Raw genomic sequence first — 24565 nt, forward strand, 5'->3', positions numbered from 1 at the left:
TGAATCCAACTATCAGGTTTAACAGCAGTAGCAGCAACAATAATATAATCTGAATACCATTTAAACTGAGGGAAAAAAACTTGAATTGTTGTATTAGTGTAGGTCATAACTAAGTTCAGAACTCTTACTGAATGCCTATAATTAAACACCATGGTATTCAGTACCATGCTGGCACTTTCAGGAATGTCAACGAATTCTAAGAAAAAGACCCTGCCCTCCTGTTATTTATTCTGAGGCTCTTAATATTAGAAACCTTACAGCAGGAGGCACAGTCTACATTTTATTAGGCTATAAGAACCCAAAGATGATAATAAGCTCTCAGTCTTCACAGACTTTTGTTTCAGATAAGGCTGAATGGGTACTAATAAAAGCAAGTCCTTCCTACATCCTTAACTCAGTAACTTTTCCTCACCTAAGGCTTTATGTGTCCCAAGTGGAATCCAGGTATGTCCCAAAATACAGCAACATCATGTAGTAAGCAACTCTCTTGTGGCCCTGCTATGACAGTTGAGGTCATTGGTGCTTAGGTCATTGTACTTTCACATTTACAGATTAACCTTATCAGATCACTTATGAGCATACAAGAGACTGAAATTCTATAGGAAGCTTCTGATGAAAATATAGCCTCTCAGTAAAATAAATGCTTAGAATCTTTTCCTTTGTTTTTCTTTTAGAACCACGATCCATGGCAGAACCAGGTAAAGATCATTTTAACTTTAATTCATTAGCATGTGATCTGTGATTTTACATATGTATAAATATACACACATAAATCAGTGACTTTATATATATTATGTAAATAATAAAGCATTGGACTTACACCGGTGTCAAGAAAAAAGTGAAAAATAAGGTTTTAGAAAAAAGATTCCAACCAACTCTAGCTATTACTGAAGGAGAAGGAAAGGAGGGAAGCACGTGCAAATTTGAAATTTATATTCAATACTGAATATGAATGCAGTTAGTTCTCGGTTATTGAGGGATGTTTCTTGGGGATATTTTCCCTCTTTCTTTGGCTCCTACATGTGACCTCCTAAAACTGGGCAGAGCAATTTCCATGATGCTAGATCAGTTTCAATTCCACAACTTATGTGTCTCAAAACTTACCCATCAGGTTTTGAAATCTGCAGAATCAACATGTCCATGATATTATTAGATTTGGTTGGGAAGATACCAAAATGACAGGGGAGTGACATTAAGTGAAGCTCTTACTTCTTAGGAAATACAAATTATTCACAAACCACAGCATAAATATCTGAAAGCCTTCTCTGTAATTACCCTGGGAAATTAGATTGTATTTGTACCCCTGGGTAAGAACAATGATTTGGGATTTTATTATAGTTCTCTCTTGTGCAAACTTAATGGAAAGGCATTCCAGAAGTAGACATTGAACATCCATATTGCACAGCCCTACACTAGGTCCTTGGGGATAAAGACCAGAGCAGTCTTACTATTGCATTGCTTGAGCTGAAGTGGTATTTTTCCCTTTGAAAATATCTCAGGTTTTTGGGACACCCAGGTGGCTCAGCTGGTTAAGTATCCAACTCTTGATTTCATCTCAGGTCATGATCTCAGGGTTCATGAGATGGAGCCCAAGTTGGGCTCTGTGCTGGGCATGGAGACTGTTTAAGATTCTCTCTCTACCCTTTGCACACATTCCCTCTATCTCTCAGATAAAGAAAGAAAGCAAGAAAGAAAGGAAGGAAGGAAGGAAGGAGGAAAGAAAGAAAGAAAAAAGAAGAAAGAGAGAGAGAGAAAGAAAGGAAGGAAGGAAGGAAGGAAGGAAGGAAGGAAGGAAAGAAGGAAGGAAGGAAAAAATTTCAGGTTTTGACATGTTCCTCCAGAGCAGAGCAGACTTTTCCAGTAGGCAATTTCATACACAAAATCATTTCAGAGTCACCCAAAAAGGGTCCCTTCCCAAAACAAGTCCTGCTTTCCCAGCTCCGTGGTCTAAATTTCATAGCTGGAGACTTCTTCTTCCATCTTGTATATGCAAATACCCTTTGGACACAGAATACTTTATCTTATCAGGCCTGTACAGTGTGAATAAAATTATGAGATCATTTTCTGACAGTGGTTCCTGAAAGCTGATAGTATAAATGTTTAGGAAGGGGAACAGAGAGAAAAAAGCATAGGCCAAGGACTTTGAAAAACGACAGAGAGACACAAAAACCAAACTTTGCCTCTCCATCATTTGGGATCCTTGAGTAACAAATGAAGAAGATCTAACTAAAAGTGGCTTAAGCATTAAGAAAAATATATTTTCTCACATAGCAAGATACCCTGAGAAATGGCAGTCTTGAGACTGGTTGAGTTAGTATCTCCAAGGCCATCATGGCTCATTTCCCATTCTACTATCTTCAGCGTTAGGCTTGTTTTACTCATTCACCCAAGACAGCTGCTATAGTTCTGGGCATTGCAGATGACACCACTGCAGAGGCAAAAATAGGGAGCAATGCTCTCTTTTGTTCTCTTCGAAGAGCAGGAAAACTTTCTTAGAAACTCACCAAGAGAGTTTCTTCTTATTTCATTGACTAGAATTGTGTGGTGCATGATACTACTTAGCAAGAATAGACTTAATAAGACTGACTTAGCATGACCAATCATGATTCACCACCTGAGACTGGGAGAGGACAAGTTGCCCTTAAAAGAGGGTGGACAAAGCCAGAATTCTATTAGTCAGGAGGAAGATGAAGAGCTATGAAGCAGGTACTCAACACTGTCTGCTGTGGCCTCCTGTCCAGTCTTCCTAGAGGCTGGCCAGCTAGTTCAATTCAATTATCATGAAACAGTGAGATGCCAAGTCCCTTCTAATACAACCATGCTTTTGTTAATTTTGTTTTTAGTGTCAGATCTACCAAGTGGTATTTGATGGTCTATGCTACCATCTTATACTTCTCTTCATTAGCTGTCAAGGATTATCTAACCATAATAAGTTTTAGGCTATAATCACATGGTTCAATTCGGGAATCACTTTTGTAGTTAGTCAGAGGGGGTTCATGCTGTATATTAAAGTAATCCATATGAATTGCCATGGCATTGCAAAGGGAAAAAATGCATTTTGCTCTTCTTTCACCCAGAATTTCAAACTACTCCATCAGCTAATTACGATTAGCTCAGCAAAATCCTTCTTGTCCAGTTTTAAATTGTGACCTTTATTTAAAATTACCTTACTGCAAAAGTTCCCCACAGACATAAGGAGAGACCAAATTTTAAAATGTTTTATTAATCATTTTATTTCACACTAATCTCCTTCTGCTTTAACTCCTAATTTGTTTTTGTAATTTATAAGTTTATTGTTTCTCAGTTCTCTTTTTGTCATCTGGACTGATGATAAACAGTAGAAAATAATCTGAGAATTCACAATATATCAAGATATCATATTATCATAAAATCCTCTTGCCAATAGTCTATGTGAAGTTTTTTGTTCTACATCCTTTGGTTCATTTAGCCTTCTCATCAGTCAATTCAATCAAGTAATTGGACTGATTATTTTCAAACAATGAATAACATCAACTTCTTTTGTTGACTTTTGTAGAATCATCACTTGATATCAGTAAATTTTGTAATTCCATTTCCATAACTGAGTGAGTAATCATTCTGTTTTACTGGCACTTAGAGGAGATTTGTACTTTGGTCATTGCTGAGGTGTTTGCAGAAGACTCTGGGTGCTTCACCTGTACTGCAAGCAACAAATATGGCACAGTGTCAAGCATCGCACAACTTGACGTAAGAGGTAAGGGCCCTTGAAATGCCACATCATGATTCTGAATATGAGTAGGTAGTGTTTGCATTATCCTTCTATACTGGTTTTCTTATGAAGCTAGTTAGGTTCTTTTAAAATAAATTTCCTTATCAAGAAAAGCGTTCTTATCCAATATTTTCAACTTCTTGTTGCAATTATGACCACCACCACTACTCATTACCCTACTGTTATTTCTTCTGTTCCTGAAGACAACATCTCCTTGGTCTTATATAAATTTCTAATATTCTTTCCAAAATAGTATTTAGATTTTTAGTTTAGTTTATTTTTTTCCTGTATTTGCACCATTTTCTAATGCCCCAGATTATGGTCATTGTTTTTGACAAGGATTCTCCCATTAGCATACTCATCTGGTTTGGATACATGCCCCTAGCTCACAGTTATAATCCTATCTCAGCTAATTGAGGGAGGCTAACAGCTCAGATCCTGTTGTTGTCCTTTCAGGAAATGAAGACCTCAGAAATAATGGGTCTCTTCACTCAGCCAATTCTACCACCAACCTAGCAGTTATTGAGCAACAGCCATCCCCACCCAACCCAGAGCCTCCTTCTGTGGAACAACCCCCTAAACCCAAACTCGAAGGGGTTCTGGTAAACCATAATGAGCCCCGGTCCAGCTCAAGGATTGGGCTCCGTGTGCATTTCAACCTACCTGAAGATGACAAAGGAAGTGAAGCATCTTCTGAGGGTGGCATGGTAACCACCAACCAGACCAGACCTGATTCTTTCCCAGAAAGATTCAATGGACAGGCAGCAAAAATCCCTGAGCCTTCTTCACCCGTCAAAGAACCCCCTCCAGTTCTGGCCAAGCCCAAACTGTAAGTAAAAATTAGAATTGATGACCAAAGTTGCCTGTGAGCTTCTCTGAATCTGCCCTTAAAAATAATGGGACTGACAAATCATGGAAGGAGCCTAAATGTCCATCAACTGATGAATGGATCAAGAAGATGTGGTTTTTATATACAATGGAGTACTACATGGCAATGAGAAAGAATGAAATCTGGCCATTTGTAGCAAAGTGGATGGACCTCAAGGGTGTCATGCTAAGCGAAATAAGTCAGGCAGAGAAGGACAGATACCATATGTTTGCACTCATAGGTCTAACAGGAGAAACCTAACAGAGGATGATGGGAAGGGGAAGTGGGGGAGGAAAGACTTAGGGAGAGGGAGGGAAGCAAATCATGAGAGACTTTTGAATACTGAAAACAAACTGAGGGCTGAAGGCAGGGGGAGTAAAGGGCAGGGGGTGATGGTCATGGAGGAGGGTACTTGTGGGAAGGAGCACTGGGTATTATATGGAAACCAAGTTGACAATAAACTATAAATTAAAAAAATGGGGCAGAAAAAGGGAATTAAGGAATAAGAAAATACACTTAATATTTTAAAGTTTTTCATGTTTATTTCTAAAAGAGAGAGACAGAACACAAGTGGGGGAGCGGTAGAAAGAGAGTGAGACACAGAATCCGAAGCAGCCTCCAGGCACTGAGCTGTTAGCACAGAGTCCAGCAGGGCTCTAACCCACGAACTGTGAGATCATGACCTGAGCTGAAGTCCAATGCTTAACCAATTGAGCAACCCAGGTGCCCGGAGAAAAGACACTTTAAATGCTTTGTAAACCATAAATCCTTACATCAATGTTAGTGTACTATCACTACCATCCTTACTTTAAATATTCTACCTTTGAGAAATGTTACACCTAATGTTACCCCTGAACTAGCTGATAAAGATGTTTGTCAAACATTAGAGGGCTCCAGCTAAACCACTTCTACACTCCTTTTATAAACCCCTTTCTTGAACCTAATATTTATTATAGTCTGTAATTTTATCCTTACTTTTCCCATTTCTGCTTTAACCAAAGCATTAGAAGTCATTATGGAAAAAATAATTAGTACTTGTTCTTTGCTATGGCTAGATATCCTGTCGTAACCACAGTAGGTTTTGTATAAACATAATGGAGATGAAAGAATGAGGAGTCGTGATCTTCAGACTCCCCCTGGGGCCTGATGTGCTGTCGCCATAACTCCCCAGAGACCCTCCAGTGGAGCCATGCTGCAATGTTTGATGTTCGTCCATTACAAAGCAAACACAGAACATGATACTACTACTATGTTCTGTTTGATCCACACATCAAAATTTTTAAAAATTATATGTATAATTACAAAAACTTAAATGTCAACATTAAAATTTATAGTAAAAGTGCTCCCATCATGAGTTTCTCAGTGCAGAGCACAAAATGTTCATTGGAAGCCAATCATGTTTAGTTTTATATTCTTCTCACTACCACATAAGGCAAAATTCTGGGCATGAAATTAAATGTTATGAAACATGCCCCTTGGAAAAGCACATCCAAAAATGTCTCTGTCCCCTGAAGGTTCTGCTGGTCATGGGAAATAGGAATCCATTGAAGTGAAAAGAGGATATGGGTTATTGTAGGGAAATAGGCAAGAATGGAAAACCAAAGGCAGCCTGGAGAATCCCTGCCTGGAGAAGGATAACCCAAGCCTTTGTCCACCACTCACTCTCTGTCTTGAGCACCTCCTTGTTTCCTCTTTGCATAACCTCTCCACTCTTCTCTCTTTGGAGACTCACCAGTTCATACCTGGCCAATCATGGCATATCCCATTCTACAATTCGTGTCAAGTTCTACTACTAATTAAATCATTCATAGCAGTTCAATTCCAAATACCAGCTGGGCCAGACTGGTCAGGTGCAGAGGATTTATGTTTAGAGAAAAGAAGTGTCAAGCGAATGGAATCAGAACTGTGAAAGGCAGCAGGGTGGAGAGTCAGGGGATTTTTCAGAAAAGGGAGTTATGGGAACAGGTAACCAAAACAACTTCCTTGGAGATAGTCTTTTTTGTAGGGCTTCCTTTTACCCCAGGACTACTTAGGGGCTCTTAGATGTGTCAGTTAGGATTAGGTTTAGCTTCATGTTGCAGAAAACCTAAACAAATGGTGGGTTAAATATATGAGGGTTTTTCTCTTAAATAAAAGAATTAGATGAACAATGTAGAGCTGTTAGAGTGGCTACAGAGTCATTGACAACCTAGTCTCCTGTCTTTCTACTCTGCCACCTTCAGCACTGGCTTCTTCTCCAGGTCCCTTCATGGTTCAGGATGGCTGATGACAGTCTGTCTAGTCATCACGTCTGATTTCAAGCTACAGGAAGGGCAAATGGGTGAAGTCCTGATGTCAGACTCCTTTCAAGGAGCCTTACTAGGTCTTACCCAAAATCTTGTGCTTGTATCTCATTGGCCAGAACTTAGTCACATGGTATACTAGATGCAAAAGGGACTAGGAAGTGTAGTCTTTGGCTGCATATATTGCCTGCTTGAATAAAATCAAGCTCTTTTACAAAGGGAAGAATTAAGTAGTCAGCCAGCAGTATCTGCCACATGAGACTTCCAATAAATATAATAATTCTTTCTAAGTTATGTAGTTACACTCTCTACAGATCAAGTCCTCAGTACTATATAATTCTTTATTCTTTTTTGCCTTCCTTAAGTTTTCTCTTAATTGTGTGTATATAGGTTTGTATTCGCAGAGGTATGAATATATATGTTCATGTGCACATGCACACATACACGAGTTCTTTCTAAACCCATATGTCTACAATCTTTTCTTATTGGTTTTGACTTCTTTGGTTTTAATCTTTTAGGTTTTGCATTAAAATGTATTAACTCTCCGAATAATCTTGAAGATACAATTTTCTGCTTGTTCCTTCAATTTGCCATCATATAGAAAATAGACATAATTCTTAGAGATCTTAAAACTGCAAAAGAAGGAGAAACTGTCATTTTTAAACACTGTATCTTCAAAGCCTAAATAACTCAGACTTTGAAATTTTCAACTTGATTCAAGCTGTCTAGAGCAGTGATTCTTCATCCTGGCTACACTCTGGAATAAAATGTGGAGCTTTTAAAAAAAATGTATGCCTTACAACCCACCTGAATCAGAATCCCTCCACAGACTATTTTAATGTTCAGCCAGTTTGGAAACTACTGATCCAAAGTTGGAGAGTCTGAATTACAACCCTTTATTTGTCATTCCACCCCACCCCATCCACACATGCCACCACACTCAGGACACAACATTAAACATTTAGTGAGTAAACAACATTTAAAGTGAGTAAACATTTAAAGGGAGTAAAATGTCAGACAAATACCAGCATGTACTGGGAAAGCCTATGTCTGGAGGACAAGTGCTTCTTTAAAGCAGTGGTTCTCGGTTCCTGTCGCATGCAAGAACCACCAAGAGCCTTGCTGTTCATGCACTGGCATCACCTGGGAGCTTCATAGAAACGCAGACTCTCTGGTCCCACGCCAGCTTTGAATCAGAAGCTGGATGTCAGGGCAAGGAGGGCAGAATCTGTGTTTCAAAAACCTCCCAGAGGCTTCTGAGGCTCACTAAAGTTTAAGAACGACTGACCTACATCTAAAAAGATAATAATAACTAGGCCTGGATCTTTTCCCCGGCCGGCTGACCCTCTGGGCAATGGTGCCTAAATCATTAAGGTTTGTTTGTCTCTTGGTGATTCTCTTGGTGATTCTGCCAGCATGGTAGCCACTGGTTAAACCACAGCTAAGAGCCAATTGCAGAGTCATATTTACTCAGAATTAGTTATCCTAAAATCAGTGATGTGCTGGCAAATGTTTTAACAATGGATGGAGACAGGAAAGCCCTGATTTCTAGTATTTGCCAATTTTCTCCCACCGTGTTCTATTTCAGGCTGCTAAAGCAAGGTCATTGAACCAGGGATTGGAATGAGATGTGCACAGTCTGCTCTCCAGAGCAATCGAGAGCTGGCTCCGTCCAGCACACACTGCCCAAAATTTTTGTTGCCAAAATTGCTTTCAAAAGTACTTCATACAGTACCCCAAGTTTGTTTTGTTGTTTAGTCACTAAGCCTTTTGGTCTCAAGAGCTCAAAATTCCTAAGAAGTTCTTTTGTACCCCAGAAAACACAAGAAACATTCTTACAAATCTGAACCTCTAATCTTTATTCTTACAAATCTTGAAATTGATACATATAGTTCAGAAACTAAAGAATAAAATAGCCACCATTTATTGGTCACTTCTATGTTTTAGGTGATTTATCATTTCTCACAACAATGTTGAGATATTACTTACTTCTGTTTTATTTATGAGGGAATCAGGGTCAGAAAAAGTCTAGAAACTCCCCAAAGCCCCCCAGATAATGAGAGGAAGAGCCAGGATTAGGACCTAAGTCTGTTTGTCTGTAGAAACCATATTCTTGAGCATTATGTTTAATTTATGTTGTGGCAAAAGAGAAGATCTTTACAGGTAACCCAAGAGATCTGAGAGATCTGCTTGGGTATAAGAAAGCTTGATGTCAGCTTGAAAACTAATAAAAGACTGACTTCAGAAATCCTCATAGCAACAACAAAAGAGCAGCTGAGCATATAGCAATTATGACAGGCTGTTACTTTGAATTAGAGCTGTTACTCAGGATTTTAGAACTAGTAGCCATTTGAATTAATTTTCCCTTCCTTTATTCTTTCATTGCACTTTGTACCTTCATTATTAAAGCAGTAGGTAATTTCCACATGTTACCTGTAAATAACCAGTGATTATTTATGTTATATGTATGTATAGTAAGATTTTTGAGCCCTGAATAGCTCATACTATCTTGGGCATATTTATCTCTCTTAAAGTGCCTAGCAAAGTAAACAAAAAATTCAATAAATGTTCATTGAATAATGAAACTAAAACCTGATGTAATGAATAAGCTAATCCACATAGCTGTTTTAAATCCCTTCTGAAACAAGACCTTAATAAAATGAGGAAAAGAAACCCTGTTTAAACAAAAAAATACATTTTTCTCAAATGAATTCTTCCAAGAACTCAGATTATCAAAACAATTTGACACTGTATCTCATATATCATTATGTTTAAGGTTTGTGACCCTCTGAACCCAGTATACTGAATTGAATGATAAGGACTAACACGCCATTGGAAGTCTTACTTAAAGTGAAAAGCTGGTTCTTAGTTTGTATCCAATGGGAATGAAAGGAAAATAAGAATCAATTAATACCAAGTGACTTCCTGCCCCTTTTTATCATCCTTATCTTTCTAAGATTACTTACTTTTCATATACTACTTTTTCTATTTCCATAACCACAATAAAGTATTTCCTCAATATCATAAGACTAAAATGTACTTATACCACTCTCTGCAGAGATGTCCTGGAAACCATACAGAATTGTCTTCAGCTTATAGCAATCACAGAATGTAACCCTACTAATAGGAGATCTATTAAAAATGTAAACATTTTTGTATTTTCATGCCATTGGGAAAGTTAGCACTAACAGAAACAATATTAATTGTATATATTTTATATTCTCTAAGGATAATCTAACAGATTATCAGCTTCTCTTGATTGCTGAATCTTTCATCTGTGATGAAATGCACTTTGTACCTTCATTATTAAAGCAGTAGGTAATTTCCACATGTTACCTGTAAATAACCAGGTTTAATTAATTTTTAATTATATTGTTTTATTCTCTCAGTTTATACACTCACTTCTAAAGAGGAGAGAGAGAGAAGAAAGTTACTATACCAAGCAGTTAATGCTTTTGAATTCTTAGTTTAACTCAAAACAAGAATTTTCATAGATGAACAAAGGATTGCACAGTATGTAGCATTTGACAGCAGATGAGACTCTGTTATGTGAAGTTACTTTTCCATATATTATGTATCAGAAATATTAATGAAAGGAAGGATAAAAAGTCCTTAAACTCCAAGAATTAAGAAAAATCAAGGTTTGGAGAACCTCCTGGTTCAATTTTATTGCTGTTGGTATTGACTTTCCTGACAGTAGGAAAATACAGAACCTTTCATTTTTAATAGAGCTCATGTTCAGCAGATCACCTTCCATGTTCCAGAAGTGACCTATGTTTCCAAAGAATATAAAATCATGGTGGACTTGAGACACCAAAGTCTCCCTGTGGATCTTCCCATGGTTACTTGCTTGAGAGTAAATTCTTCTAACCAGCAGCTTAACAGCCCTGATGGCTCTATGAATACATCATTTTTAGAGATTTTTCATTTTCCATTTTCTTTCTTGAAAAATAATTAACCATTTTGTTAAGATATATTAGATAGACTGTGAGACCTAAGTCAAATTATGTAATGCTTCTCTGACTCAGCTTCCTATAAAAGAAGAAAGTACTCCCAGCTTGATCTTCTTTCTCCGCTTAGGAACAAGAAGAGGCTAAGGCAGTTTTATATTTATGGTGGCCATATAATCTACCATTCAAACCGTGCTATTTTTGAGAGTAAAAGAGCACTAGTAATGATTATGCCAGGAAAACAGGCATAAATCAAGGCTGCCTGGGATGTATCGGCTCATATAGTCACCTTATCTGTGATGCTTTGTTGTTGAGAGAGGATGAGAAACACCAAGACACATCCCACAGCTTTATTAAGCTTTGCTTTAAAATGAGGCAAAATGAAGAATACAACACATTCAGTTACTTTGTAAGTAATGTGTAGCTCACTGCCTTCGGTCCCAAGCTGAGATAGTCTGCTCCTATCAGAACTTTAAGCACTCATAACAGAGGACAATTGTTTCTATTTCTTTTTTTCTGATTTGTAAACATTCTAAAATTGGGATGCTATGTTGCAAGGTCCCAACACGAAGATTACAACGTGAATGATGCCTTTTGGAGTTGTGCATTGTGGTAGCTCTTTCCCTTCTGACAATAAAACACATTTAGAAAGGAGAAACAACTCGCAAGGAATTGATTAGATCATTTCTGGCGACTCTAGTTGTGTGTTCTGAATCAGCATAAAGTTGTAAACAGCCTGCCTATACATTTTCTGATGGGTGAAGCCAATGGTGACAGATTTCCCCTCTCTTTCCCTTCTCTTGTGTGCAGTGATTCCAGTCAGCTACAGCAGCTTCACAACCAAGTCTTACTGGAACAACAGCAGTTGCAAAACCCATCTCCTTCATCTCCTAAGGAGTTTCCTTTCAACATGAGTGTTTTGAACTCTACTGCTTCCCCGGCGGTGACAATGTCCAGCAAGCAGGTGAAGCTCCCGTCATCACAGACTTTCAGCTTGGCCCGGCCAAAGCATTTCTTCCCCTCTACAAATACCACCGCAGCAACTGTGTCCCCTTCCAGCTCTCCAGTGTTCACCCTGAGCAGCACTCCTCAAACCATTCAGAGGACAGTGAGCAAAGAAAGCCTCTTAGTTTCTCACCCCTCCGTGCAAACCAAACCTCTGGGAGGAGTTTCCATCCAAAACGAGCCACCCCCTCCAGCTCCGGTAGAGCCAGCACAACCGCCACTCACATTTGCCATCTCCAGTGGAAACCAGTTTCAGCCCCGCTGTGTTTCCCCAGCTCCCGTCTCTCCCACCAGCCGGATTCAGAACCCAGTGGCTTTCCTCAGCTCCGTTCTGCCTTCTCTCCCCGCCATCCCACCCACCAATGCCATGGGGCTGCCTAGAAGTGCACCATCTGTGTAAGTGTCATTAAGGTTTCTGAGGTAAAAGATGTCACTAAAGAAAGGATTTATGCATAGAATAGCTTGGTCTGGGACAGGACTCTCATTTAGTGGATTCCTAGATAATCCTATCTCTTAGACACTAAATGGATATTGAACACCTTAGAACAAAGGGCATGATTACGTTAAATAATTTTTTTTAATTTAAATATTGAAAACACCTCTACAAACACAGAGCACTTTTGTACACAAGATGGCCTTCATAATGCCTGATGCTTCGTAGGGTCTGATTGCCATTTCAACCACTGTGATTTCTAGGCTTTGGGACACGGGCCAGGGGTTTTCATGTGTATGTCTGGTGTGAATTTATCTTACAGGCCATCACAGGGACTAATGAAGAAAAATACAAAGTCTCCCCAACCAGTAAATGATGATTACATTCGTGAAACTAAGAATGCAGTGATTCTAGACTTGGGGAAAAAAATGAATTTCAGTGATGTCAGATCAAACCAGCAGGTAAGATTGTCGGGTTCAAATGATTTATTGGAATTTCATCATAAGAAATATAATTTCACTTAATTCAGTCCTTCAAAGATCAGGTCACCAGACCTCAGTGAGGTTGACCTGGTAGTCTTAGATGGTGGAGCATAGGGTAACTAATGGTCATATAGGAAAGTCATCCACATGGATCTATAGTTCTTGATTACCCCAGTAGTTAATTCAATTTAACTATTTATATGTGTTTATGTGGAATGGGATATGTCAAAGAAGGAGAGAGACTAGATAATCTGTTGGCCATGCCAGCAATCCTCAGCTAAGTACTGGTGTATACCGTCACATCTTTTAACTACTTCAGCATGTAAGAAGATCTAAACTTAAAGGAGCTCTGGGATTTCATGCTGTCTTTAATCTTACTCCTACAGTCTAATGTGTTAGAGATGTGCTCACCAGTTCCTCTCAATCTTCACATTAGGTTGAATCACGTGAAATAGACATTAGTCAATATCCTGTAGTTCAACCCATACAGCTCCTTGCTTACTAGTAAGTGCTCACATTGAAGGAGAAAAAGGAAAGCCATAGGTGAGCATCAAATAAAAGAAAAATAGACTATTTTGTCATCTGAGCCATTTGTTTTTACATTTTATAACATGGTTGATTTTTAAATGTAGGTTTACATTTGTAATAGCATAACTCGTGGTTTATTTCCCAAGGTGGGAACTGATCAAATCTTTTTTGAAACAACATAAGATTCAAGTCAAAACTGTATGGCAAATATTGTGGAATTTGTGGCATAAGTGATCCCTGCAAATAAGACTCCAGATTTCCCTGACCATATGCTGTTTTATTTAGTGTTTCTTTCTTTTACCTCCGGTGGAGCCATGGACATACAGTATTTTACAATTGTGCTATATGTTGGGCAATTTTTACTAAGTAGATTCTCTTGAAAATGTGCTGCTTAAATCTTTTTAAAATTGATTTTAAATATTGAATTGAAGAAGAATATTTAAGCTTGTTATAATTGAGTATGTATCTCACCTATTATTCCACCAAGCCACATATGTTTCTGGGAGGCAACTATTCTTCTCTTCCATCTTCTAGATGGAGAAACAGAGTCACGATTGTCAAATTGTCAGTGGTGGAACTAGAAGTAGAGCCCTGGTTTCCCTAAAACTCTGCAGCCTTTTCAGTTTTATGACAATTACCTAAGTCCCATAAATGTTGCTCTGTCTGACACAGATTTGTTTTCTATAATACGGTCATCACATTTGTGGCTGTTAATCCTTCTAAGTGTCACAGAAATCAGAGCTCTGGTCAGCCTATGTCTTTTACAACTCAGAGGGGGGAGCAATTAGAACCCCATAAAAATGATAACAGGCCAGCACACAACCTGTTTGATTTTACTTTAATAGTTACTCTGTGGGTACATCCATGCTCATCCACCACCCAACTCACGGCAAAGTAGGGTTTTCCCCTAATTGCCTGAAATGTGAGTACACATAAATACAAACTTCTATGAGCTGAGTGTCATAAACCCAATAGAACTCATTATTAAACCACCATCATGAATAACTTCAGGACTAATTGCAGGAGCGGTTGCAAAAAGCATCTTACTACTGGATATCTGTGACAGGCATCAGTGTTCTCCTGAGAATCATTACTCTGAGAACTGCGTGGTGGTTTAGTTACAGAATTGGTCCTGGACTGAGTTCTATGCCATGGATAAGAAAACCAACCTGCATAAAAGCAATTCAGGAAACGAAGGTTCTAAGATAAGCTTGCATTAGGTTGGTAGATTTTAATTCAGAGCAAGTTTTGAGGAATAAAATGAGACCACTTTATAATACTGTCATTGTTGCCTTGAGAAATTATAGTGATGTGAAGATTGCCCGCAGTGTACTGTGGCCTAGTGGCTAGGGTTAAGAAAATTTGCTTAGGGAAGCGGAAAACAATCATAAAGACACACTTGCGTATTGATAGCCTTCTATATCCACGGTCTGGAGACCCAAAATCAAAATGATCAGTTTTTCTCCTTCTCATATTAGCCCACACATATGAGGGGGAAAGCAAATGATTTCTTCTGAAGCATATGCATTTGTTTTGTTTTATTTAGCCTTGAAAACTCTTAGGTCCAGAAAGCTGGATGTTCTGGCCCTATTTTATTCCTAGCAAATGAAGAATAACAACCTGTTAGAGTATTTGTGTGGTCTAGAATTACCACAATATGCTGAGCATGAAAATAAATCTAAAGTCCTTAAACAATGACTATTGACTACAATTTCCTCCCCAGAACTCAAACTTCTAAATTAATGTTTTAGAAAATGGGTTTTCTTTGACATATCCACAACTTTGTATTTCTCTATTGTAATTTTACTGTTTACCTTCTAACTCATTTTATATAACATTTCTAAATAGCAATTAACATTTTCTGGTTGATTCTTAGAACATTGCATAATACAAAGGTGTCATGCTTTCAGATGTTCATATTTATTAAAATATTTAGCTTTCTAAACTGACAGTGAATTTTCATTGAGTTGAGGGTATTCCAGGTAAGATGCCCAAGTTCTAGGTTTTAGGCTGCATCATTTCTTACTTTGAAGAGTATCATTCACCACCAGTGGATCTTCAGTGGGCATCAATAAAACTTAAATGATTTAGGTTAGCAAGGTGAATCTGAGAGGTCAAAGGAACCCAGGATCACAAAATGTAATAATGAAGGTTTCATGACCTTCTTAATTCAACATAACTTAACATGATTTTCTGCATCCAGTAAATATTTGGTGACTGTTTATTTCTAAAAACACACACACAGACTCTCTCTGTCTCTCTCTCTCTCTGTCTTATTTCAACTTTCCTCCTTGACCTCATTCTGCTCCTTTCTCTTTATTTTTATTTTTTTAGGTTATTTATTTATTTATTTTTAAGAGACAGAGAGAGATAGTGCAAGCAGAGGAGGGTCAGAGAGAAAGGGAGACACAGAATCCGAAGCAGGCTTCAGGTTCTAAGCTGTCAGCACAGAGCCCAATGCGGGGCTCGAACCCACGAACTGTGAGATCATGACCTGAGCCTAAGCCAGACGCCTAACCAACTGAGCCACCCAGGTGCCCTGCTCCTTTCTCTTTAAAACTGTCTGTGGTTGCCAGATACTGCTATGTATGACAAAAGAAAAAAAAAGTACCTAATTCTTGCTATGCTTTCTGTTCATCTAATCTCCTTCTTCTCTAAGCTGCTTAGTCATTTCTTCTATTTAAACCATACCTCTTTCATCTCTTACTGTGAATTCCTTATGAAAATCTCTATTTTGTGAGTCTTGCCATCCATTCCTTTTCTGATAAGAATTCCACACAGCCATTGGCCTTGGGTTGCTTACCTTAAGGATAATAGGACCCTGAGCTAGTAAAATGTCCCTGGGTCATCGGCCAAGGACCCCCCCCCACACACACATGGGATGCACCAGTCACAATCTCCCTGGGAGCTGGGGTTTGCAACCATTGCTGCATCCCTGTTGTGTCTAGCACAGACATGTTATGGGATTTACATTAGTTTCAGATAAGATAATGGAACTTTTGACCATACAGAAAATTTTGGATGTGTTGCCTATCCATGGAAAATAACTCACTTGACTATACAGATTCTGATTATGCCTAATTATGGATACTACCCTATAATGATAATCCATGTCAATCAATGGATTAAAAAGATGAAAACAGGGGTGCCTGGGTGGCTCAGTAGGTTAAGCATTCAACTTTGGCTCAGGTCATGATCTTGCTGTTACTGGATTTGAGCCCTGTGCTGACAGCTCAGAGCCTGGAGCCTGCTTGGGATTATGTCTCCCTCTCTGTCTGCCCCTCCCCTGCTCATGTTCTGTCTCTCTGTCTCTCTCTATCAAAATAAATAAATATTTTTAAAAAATTTTAAAGATGAAAACACACTGAAGTTAAACTCTGGTGTTAACTAAATGTTAGCTTCACACAAAAAAATATTCTCTCCTTTGAGCAACTAATGCAGAAACTGCTACTTTTACTCACAAAGAGATAACGCAAGGGAAAATGGAGAATGCAACATAAATTCAAAGCCTGCATCTACCAAAAGTGGACCAGTAGTACTACCTTTGTGCAGACAATGCAGGAATCACCTAAATTTAAAATATTACTTTTGCAAATTTCTTTACCAAATCTGAGTCCCATCAGTCATAATCTGGAATGACAACCTTGATTTATGTGTAATAGGGGTAGTTATTCTTGGGATACCAACTCTTGGTTGCAAAACACTACAAAAAGACGTCAATTTCTGGTTTGGGGGTGGTATAAATCTTTGACAGTATCTCAGATGTAAAGATTCAGTGTTTAACAACAAGCCACATACCCCTGCCACACACCTGCATGGTTTCTTTATTCCTATTTCTGATTTCCCAAATATCTTATGAAATCTTTCATGGAAACTCCTTGACCTGCAGTATTCTTATTTTGTTGTCATTTATAATTTATACACTTTTATACCTGGTTAAACAAGTATGTCTAAAAAGAATATTTTTTTTCTCCTAGTATCCCTTTAAATTTATTCAATAGGACTATTTCTTCTGCTCCTGGCAGTCTCAAATATAAGGCAACCTCAAAACAGTTTTGACTACATTTAGTTCATATAAGCTTCTATGGGTACTTTGTTGCAAAAATACAATCTTGATCTAGTGGTACAATATTCCCTGTCTTATAGTGACCAACACTCCAATCCTTATTCAAAAATTAGACCTCATGCACAAACACCTCCATCCATACGCCACACCCCAGGGTCTGTTACAAATGGTGAATCCAAAGACAGGAAGGGAAGTATGGCCAACTTCTTCTAATTTTTGCTCCCTTCCCCCCTCCCCACTTTACTAACCGCTGTCCCTGACCCCTTTTCCCAGCCATGGAGAGACAAAAGGTGGCCCCACATGGCTTTGTCTTGTATGTGGCCCATGTGTGCATGACGGGAACCATCACAGGTCCTCTGCTCAGACACAATGCAAGAGGGAAGGTTACCCAGCCTGCAGCTTGCCCACTGACAAAAAGCTGCCTCTCTCCTCACCCTGGCCTTTTTAGGCAGGAGTCAGATACTAACCCACTGTAAAAAAACAAGCTCTCCAAGTGGGTCCATTTGATTTCCCTTGCTGAGCTTGAAATGAAGGCAGGAACAATTGGGGTGGAGGTGGAGGTAGGAGATGCAGAGACACAACAGCTTTCTCCAAAGGCCTCTCCCTGGACCTTCTCCCTGCTCACGGCTTTGGTTTTATTTTGGGTTTTTTAATGTTTATTTTTGAGAGAGAGAGAACAAGCAGGGGAGGGGCAGAGAGAGAAGGAGACACGGAATCCAAAGCAGGCTCCAGGATCTGAGCTGTCAGCACAGAGCCCGACACAGGGTGTGAACCCATGAAGCATGAGATCATGTCCCTGAGCTAGAGTCAGCCTCTTAACTAACTGAGCCACCCAGGCGCTCCTCCCTGCTCACTCTTTTGTATCTCAATGGAGATGAAGGGTTTCAGTCATCTAATCTGTTTGTAAGCACCTGCTTTGAAATTTCTGGAGAATAGTTTGTCTGCCAACTCACTTGCTTTCTGACATCTAGCTCACCTAGATCTGATTGTGACTCTATCTTTGGTACCTAGTTACAAGTAGTATTTTTTAAATAACTCATTGACTGTTCTGTTTTCATGACCTCCCGATTAGCAGTATTGATAAAATAATAAATATATAACCAATGTGAATACATTTATAGTAAAACAAAATATGCATATTTTCATTATATTGCCTCTGTAGTTCCTTGGATCAAATCCATTCAAACATTTATAAATTCCATAAAATTGGGGCCCAACTTGGTAAAATCAAGTTTGGAATACATAGAGATAATATGGCACTTAGGTCTCATATATATCATTCATTATGTTCCTGAATGTCAGGTATAATCATAACTTACCACCATGTATGATAACACTTCTTTGGGAAAATTCCTTCATAATTTCGAAATAGAATTTCAGGAATTAATCTCTCCCCTAAAAAATAACTCCGAAAATGTATTTAGCCACGAAGTTACCACGAGCCCTTAAAGCTCAGGCAGTAGAAGCTTCAGAGAAGGTTCTTTAGCTTAGAGCATGGACTTCATTAAAATAATGGCTAGGGGTGCCCAGGTGGCTCAGTTAGTTAAGTGTCTGACTCTTGGTCGTGGCTCAGGTCATGATCTCAGGGCTGTGAGTTCACACCCTGTGTTGGGCTCCATGCCGGGCATAGGAAGAAAGAGAGGAAGAGAGGAAGAGAGGAAGGAAGGAAGGAAGGAAGGAAGGAAGAGAGAGAGAGGGAGAGAGAGAGAGAGAGAGAAAGAGAGAGAGAGAGAAAGAGAGAGAGAGAGAAAGAGAGAGAGAGAGAAAGAGAGAGAGAAAGAGAGAAAGAGAGAGAGAAAGAGAGAGAGAGAGAAAGGAAGGAAGGAAGAAAGAAAGAAACAAAGAAAGAGACAAAGAAAAGAAACAGTGGCTAAAGGTGATATGGAATGGACTGGGAATTTGGGGACTCAAATAAAATAAGATGACCACCCTCACAAAAAATCTAAGGTTTTCTGAATCCTAGCATCTGTGTATATATGAGGTTTGAGATCTGTTTAAATGTAATTTTTAAAATAATAAAGTTCAGGGCACCTGGGTGGCTCAGTCAGTTAAGTGTCTGACTCTTAATTTTGGTTCAGATCATGATCTCAATGTTCTTGAAATCAAGACCAGCCTCAGGCTCCATGCTAACAGTGCAGAGCCTGGTTAGGATTCTCTCTCTCTCTCTCTCTCTCTCTCTCTGTCCTTCCCCCATTCATGCATACATGCACACTCTCTCTCTCAAAATAAATAAATAAAGCATTTTTAAAAAATAAAATAATAAAGCTTCTATTTAATGCCTCACTTTACCACATATAGTAATGGAATAACATGACTCTGATTTTATTCCTAAATATCCCAGAAAATAATCAGATTTGTTAAAAACAAAAATAATATATATTTAGAAGCATAAATGTAATTCAACGAAGAAGAAATATATATTCTTCATGTGATTTTTAAATTGGCAAGACTAAGAATATTTCAAATTTGGGGGACCATTTAATGTATTTATGGAAAATATAGTCATCATGAAGTATTAGGTTGAATCATATGAAATCATACGAATCACATGGAAGCCTACATTTTGACCTACAAAAATGTCAGTTTCATATAGTACAACCAAATAGGTAGATAGTTGGAAGCTTTCTAAATTACTAACTTTCTAATAACTCCTATAGTATAGAAAATAGTCCTAATACTTTTAAATTAGGTTTCTTAATACTTTAAAACAGGTTTAAAATAAATAGAAGTGAACAATTTTTTTACTTTAACTGGTTTGAATTATCTGACTAAAAATTAATAAGCTTAACTGGAGATTAATCTTTTTCTCTATCTTGAAAGAGCTGTGGATTTGTTTTGCTTACTCAGGGTGAGATGTGGCTGAGAGAGGATTTAAAATTGGTTTCAAGAAATTGAAACCAAGAAATATTTGATTTCTGTGCTTCCTAAGTTCTAATTCTACACAATTTCAGGTGATAATCTGTATAAGACAATAATAAGAGAACATGAGTAATGTGATTTAACAGCTTGAGAATATATCTTATGGGTCCTGAACTCAATTACTCTGCCTAACACTAAGGGCAGATGTATATCAGCCGTGTGCTTCTAAATTCGATTTCAGGAGCATCCTAGTGCCATCTCCAAAGAGCTCACCTAAATTATGAAATTATGGTTAATTAGAGTCACAAGCTTAACAAAAGGTCTCACTTTCAACCCAAAGCTGTGGCTCTGGATTCCTCAAAGATGCACAAGTGGAACAAGTGATTGCCCATCCCCCCCGCCCATGTCATTCATGTATTCACACATTCCTCATATACATAGATCTTCATAAACAAGATCTCTGCTCTTGTGGAGCTAACATTCTAATCCTTAGAGATATTCAATCACTCAGTTAACAAGCAAACAAGAAATATACTAGATAGCAACCAGTACTGTGTAGAGATTTAGAATGGGTAGTTAATTTAGATGAAGTGGACTGAGAAGCCTGCTTTAGGGAAGTGACATTTAAGCTTGATCAAATCAGGCAGAGAGAGGGAGTGACAGGAATTCAGGATAAATCCTAGATTTAGGATTTACTTTGGTACACTCAAAATATAGTCTGAGGACCTGTGACAGTCTGCAAGCTATCACCTCTCCATCTGGACATAAGAACAGGAACTGAGAGTACCCATCAAGAAATTTTTATAGTGGGCACTTGGATGGCTCAATTAATTGAATGCCTGACTCTTGATTTTGGCTTAGGTCATGATCTCACAGTTCGTGAGTTTGAGCCCTACGTTGGGAAGGAGTCAGCAATGACACTGGGATTGTCTCTCTCTCTCTCTCTCTCCCTCTCTCTGCCCACTCATGCCTTCTCTCTCAAACTAAATAAATAGGGGCGCCTGGGTGGCTCAGTTGGTTGAGCATCCAGCTTTGGCTCAGGTCATGATCTCGCATTGGTGGTTTAGAGCCCCACATCGGGCTCTGTGCTGACAGCTCAGAGCCTGGAGCCTAATTCAGATTCTGTCTCCCTCTCTCTCTGACCCTCCCCTGCTCATGCTGTCTCTCTCTCTCTCTCTCAAAAAAAAAAAAACAACATTAAAAAACAAATAAACTTTAAAATTTTTTAAAGGAAATTTTATAGCAATTTGGAAGAAAAATTTTATACTTATTGAATATAATAATTTTGTACACTTCTTATATTTTATTTTGCTAGTAACTTATTTTTATTTTACTTTACAAAACTACACATTAGAAATTTTTTAAAAACTTGGCTTTCACCAAAGACAGTGTGAGTAACATTGCTTAACTACTTAACTAAGTAAATGAATAGTGGCACCATTTCCTGAGATGGGGAAGAGTAGGGAAGGAGCATCTCTGGGAGACAGAAATCAAGTGTGTGGGTTATATTAAGTTTAGGTGCCCACTGGGCACCGAAGCCATGATATAGAATCAATCACTGGGTGTATGACTCTCATGATGTAGTGCAGGTCATAGGGTATATGATTTCTGGGGAAAGACCAGGCTTGAAGATATGGATTTGGAGTCATCAGCATACAGAAGGTATCTAAAGATGTGAGATAAGATGAAACCACCTACCTAGGATTAGGAGCTAAGTAAAGAGACTGATAAAGAAATAGAAGGTAAACCAATATGGTATTGTGAAAACAAACAGAAGAAAATGTTTCAAAAAGGAAAAAGTAACAATCTTTGTCTAATGCTGCTGAGAGATCATGTAAGAACAGATAAGTGACAACTGGATTTTGCAAATTTGGAGACCCTGACAGTGAGAACATAAGCCTAATTGGAGTATCTTAGCAAAAGAGTGGGTGACCAAGAAATGATCCCGTAACAATAGAAAATTATTTCAAGTAGTTTTGTTGTTGTGGGAGTAGAGAGATGCAATGAAGATGGATACGGTGTCAAGGGAGATTTATTCAAAACAAGTTTCAGCAACTATGCAGATGGGAATGTCCAGCAGAGACAGAAAGTTGGTAATGCAGACATACAGCAGAATGCAGTTCAGAATATCTTTGTCATATTATCAAATAGGAAGTTCTACATATTGAAATGGACATTAATAGTAGTAATGGAAATTACATTCCATCTTCATTTCTCTACAGGATGCTACTGGGGCTCCATACTCAAGGTGAGGAATCAGGATTCACTCAGGCAGTTTGGGATTATAGTAGAGACATTGGCATCTCCTTTAGTGCTCCATGGTGAGGAACTGGAAATGAAACATTCCTGGTTTATTGGGTTTCCATGATATAAATCTGAATCTTAAAAAGTTCCATTCTCAAGTTATACTGATAGACACCTTCTTTCTCACCCATAGAACTAAAATTGAAACATGTTTGCCATTTTGACAGGAGTACAAAATTTCAAGCTTTGAGCAGAGGCTGATGAATGAAATAGAGTTTCGCTTGGAACGTACCCCAGTTGATGAATCAGATGATGAAATCCAACATGACGAGATCCCCACGGGCAAGTGTATAGCACCCATCTTTGACAAAAGACTCAAACATTTCCGGGTTACAGAAGGCTCTCCAGTGACATTCACCTGCAAAATTGTTGGGATACCTGTTCCAAAGGTAGGGGAAGATGACCAGCCATTTGGCCAACCAACAGCACAGAACTGTAGACAGTGCCTTTGGGGAAGTCTTAACAGATTCTAGGGAAGTATCTGCAGAGGGAATAAAAATCAATACCAGAAAATTAACAAAGCCCAAATAATTTGACAAAAAAGAGACAGTCAGGAATAGGATCGTTAAATAATTAGGCCAAAAATAAATCTGAATTATGGATGTTAGAATTTTAATAAAAGTTTAAAATAAACTTCAAAATAGTTGGGGAGAGGGAGGGAGGCAAACCATGATAAACTCTTGAATACTGAGAATAAACTGAGCGCTGATGGGGGAGGGGGAGAGGGAAAGGGGGCTGATGGGCATGGAGGAGGGCACTTGTCGGGATGAGCACTGGGTTTTACATGGGAACCAACTTGACAATAAACTATAAAGAAAAAAATAAAGATAAAAAATTTTTAAATAAAATAAACTTCATAGTCATAATCCTCCATTTTGGGTTATTGATTCCCTCAACCACCAAACTCACCAAATTGATTTTTTTTCTGTTTTCTTTTTTCTGTTCTTTTCTTTTTTTTTTTTTTTAGCATTTATTGAATACCCACAAAGTGCCTGTTGTTGCACAAAGTGAGCTATATTTGTATCATTACTATTAGTTGGTAAATGCTGAAAATGTCATATCATTATCACTGGCTGCTGAAAAATCTTATGAGTCACCAGATTTTTTTGGCAATCAGCTGAAAGAAGGATTTACACCCGGTGTGGCTGTGGTAGGGGATCTCTCCACTCTACTTTCACAAACATTAGCATGGTGTTATCATGTGTGGTTAGGTAACCAGGAAATGTAGAGGAGAACAGCTGCAATCAGTACTTTAACCCCCCTGTCTTTGAGAGATCTCCTTGAAACATGCAGAACTCAACATGGAAAAGATATTTATTTAAATTTTAGCCAGATGAGAAATTTAACAAGAGAATCCTGGCCTCATTTCACTTGGTATAATAAACCATACTAACCTTTCAAGTAAGGTAAGCTACTGTAAACGTCTGCAGAAGACTTGAGCTTGTAAACAGGCAAAATTCAGCCCCCTGGTTTTCATTCTTTTGCTTCTGGAGACATGTCTGGTCCTTGTGGTGGCTTTTTAAGTAATTAAATATAATATATAATAAAAAAGAGCCTAAAGCTTGATCTCAATCCTAAATTATACAGAATTTTTGACTTAGATACTGTATATGTACAAACTCAGGAGTATATTATTCAGTCATTTTAATATATTTTGTAGTTTTTAAGCACTTTATAAGAGATGGGTCTCTTGTAGATATGGCAGTCTGCCCTTGCCTCCCCCTACTCCCTGCTTTAAAAGATGTACAGAGCAGTGTATATTCCCCTTGATTATCTTTCATTGCAGGTTTATTGGTTCAAAGATGGGAAGCAGATTTCAAAGAGAAATGAGCACTGCAAAATGAGACGAGAAGGAGATGGGACCTGCTCTCTGCACATTGACTCTACCACCAGTGATGATGATGGCAACTACACTATCATGGCTGCCAATCCCCAGGTGCAGAAGCAGGGTTCTGTGCTGTGCTGCAATCTGAGGAAGGAGCAATTGATGTCATTGTGAATGAGACCTTGAGTTACTAAGGACTGCGGATGAAAATGAAC

General features: G+C 38.4%; 1 protein-coding gene across 1 annotated transcript in view; it reads left to right on the forward strand.

Moving 5' to 3' along the window:
• Positions 1-24565, forward strand: part of MYPN (myopalladin) — an 82758-nt gene that overhangs the window by 42491 nt on the left and 15702 nt on the right. Inside the window, 7 exon segments of the mRNA XM_029931769.1 lie at positions 675-698; positions 3617-3733; positions 4205-4577; positions 11659-12249; positions 12609-12747; positions 22693-22914; positions 24312-24530. Of these exon segments, the coding sequence (XP_029787629.1) occupies positions 675-698; positions 3617-3733; positions 4205-4577; positions 11659-12249; positions 12609-12747; positions 22693-22914; positions 24312-24530 (1685 nt within the window).

This window comes from Suricata suricatta, chromosome 2 (genome assembly GCF_006229205.1).
Source record: "Suricata suricatta isolate VVHF042 chromosome 2, meerkat_22Aug2017_6uvM2_HiC, whole genome shotgun sequence".
NCBI classification, from domain to species: domain Eukaryota; kingdom Metazoa; phylum Chordata; class Mammalia; order Carnivora; family Herpestidae; genus Suricata; species Suricata suricatta.